General features: G+C 44.8%; 1 protein-coding gene across 3 annotated transcripts in view; it reads left to right on the top strand.

Moving 5' to 3' along the window:
• spry2 (sprouty RTK signaling antagonist 2) overlaps positions 1 to 1,728 on the top strand; it is a 19,948-nt gene extending 18,220 nt beyond the window's left edge. For all 3 annotated transcript variants that reach the window (XM_079996556.1, XM_079996555.1, XM_079996554.1), the window contains exon 2: positions 1 to 1,728. This exon is cut by the window's left edge. In XM_079996556.1, coding sequence (XP_079852682.1) covers positions 1 to 616 — 616 coding nt within the window. In that variant the 3' untranslated portion in view covers positions 617 to 1,728.
• The last annotated feature ends 656 nt before the right edge of the window (positions 1,729 to 2,384 follow it).

The following is a 2,384-nucleotide window of genomic DNA, read 5'->3' as shown; positions in this document are numbered from 1 at the left end:
TGGGGACTCCTCCCAGAACAGCGCCCGGTACAGCGCGGGCAGCGCCTCCTCAGTCCAGAGGCTCGTGGACTCAGGAGACGAGATAATCAGGACCCAGCCCAAGCGGGCCGAGCTCAACTGTGACGAGTTGAAACCCCTCCACGTCGTCTCTGGAACTGCTGCTGCTTCGGCGACATTGAAGAAGGGCGGTGGCGGCGGCGCAGAGGGTAAGAAACACTCGCAACGCTGCGCCGAGTGCGGCCGGTGTCGGTGCCGCGAGTGCGTGCGGCCGCGGGCGCTGCCCTCGCGCTGGCTGTGCGGCCGTCGGTGTGTGTGCTCGCCACAGAACGCCGTGGAGTACGGCACGTGCGTGTGCTGCGTCAAGGGCCTGTTCTACCACTGCTCCAGCGACGACGAAGACACGTGCGCCGACAAGCCCTTCTCATGCGCAACGCAGTCGCACTGCTGCGCCCGGTGGACCGCGGTGTCGCTTCTAGCGCTGCTCTTCCCCTGCATCCTGTGCTACCTCCCGGCCAAGGCCGGCCTCGTCGCCTGCCAGTGCTGCTACGACCGGGCCACGCGGCCCGGCTGTCGCTGCAAGAACGTTACCATGGTGCACGACAAGCCAGTGACATAGGGAGAGAGGAACAAGGGATGGAGGAAGGGAGGACGAGCGTTTTGTGTCGGATTTGTGTAGAAACAAGGAACGGGGGAAGGACGTCTAGGAATGGGTAATTTTGGCGAGCGTTGACTTCATCGCTGCTGTCGTGCTTGAGACTTTCTTTCCGTTTTTTGGTTTGTTGGTTTGTTTTCTTTCCGCCCCCCGTAATCTCTTTAATGTTCCCACATGTGGTTGGTTTTCAGTGTACCAGATATGGACATGCATTCATTTATCCAAGTGAGGTTGTTTTTCCCGTTGCCTTTACCTGAATTTGTGAACTACGTAGGGCTGAAGGTTCCTGGGTTGGGTCAGAAGGGTCACACAAGAAAAGGTCAAACCAAATCAAGCACTCCGTGTTCCCTTAAAAGTATGAAAGAATAACCGACTACTGTATTTTAGAACTAGGCCTTCCTCTTATTTGTGTTGCATGAGAGTCCAAATTAAAGGAAAAAGTATTTTGTTTTTTAACCAGATCATACAACCTAATATGCTTAATACAAACAGATTCTGACGACTAATATGATGTAAACCAGTAATTGCAACAAAAAAGTTTGTAAATTAGGAAATTACTTTCTGACAGATGTTTTATTTTCGTATATATATATAAATATATATATATATAATACTTCAACTGTGAAAAAGTTTTTTTTTGGTGGCCAGAGGCACCTGGGTGAATCAGCATTTATATGAATAAGTTCCTCGTATACACTATGTACATTCACTGGAATGTATGTCAATCATTTTGTCATTTACTGGGTGGGGTGGGGTGTATCCCTTCTATGTGTAAATTGTACAGTGACCTTATAGAAAATCTTTTATTTTCTAATTTTTGACATTGTTTTAGTGTAAAGTAAAAAAAAAAAACAAATATATATATATATATATATATTTATTTGAAGGTTTTATTATTTTATAATGAAATATTTATTTTGAGAAGGTATCACGCTCACGCGTCACACTTTTTGGGGCTGTTCTGTAGTTTCTCGCTGCCATCGTTGGGGGCCGACTCGGTGTGTGTGTGGACGCTGGAGGAATAGTTCACTCTGAATTAGAGGACAAATATATTAACGTTTGACATTAAAATCACCTTGAAGTCTGGCATCTTTGTTGTTTTTTGTTCTGTTCCTGTCGTCTGTTGTCATGATGTATGTATGTAGTTATATATTTACATATGTATATGCATATGTGTATGTGCGTGTATATATACAGTATATACGTGTATGTGTGTATATATACACATGCTTTACATATATAGTCATTTTACAAAGCTCAATTCCTGTATTTGACGTGAGAAAAAAAACTTATTAGCACATTATCTAGACTTTTTACTCTGTACAATTGCATAGTCAAATATGGATTCAATTCAACATCCTGTAAACTTGTTTAAAAAAACGCCGGCAGAAATATGCATCACTCATAAACGCCGTGAGTGCTGAAGTACGTCAACAGACCTCAGTCAGGTTTCCCTCCCGGAAGACGGACAGGTGGTGACTGGAGGGTTTGGAAGGGAGATTGCTATTGGCCCATGTTTCTAAAACAACCTTTCCCGTCGCTTTTTGACACACGAGATGAGATCATGTCTGCGGGGTAAAATAATTAGCGATTTTTGTAGACTCTCAAACCATACTGTAGCAACAATTTGGCTTTTAACACTATCAAGGCTTGGTGTCAAAGTTTGGCATTAATTCATGAACGTCAACAGGACTTGCTCTGATTGGACTTTTGGACAGCCTTCACAACTTTT

This window comes from Zeus faber (assembly GCF_960531495.2).
Source record: "Zeus faber genome assembly, chromosome: 2".
NCBI lineage: Eukaryota > Metazoa > Chordata > Actinopteri > Zeiformes > Zeidae > Zeus > Zeus faber.
Note: the sequence above shows the minus strand (reverse complement) of the source record. Positions and strands in the feature narration are given on the sequence as shown.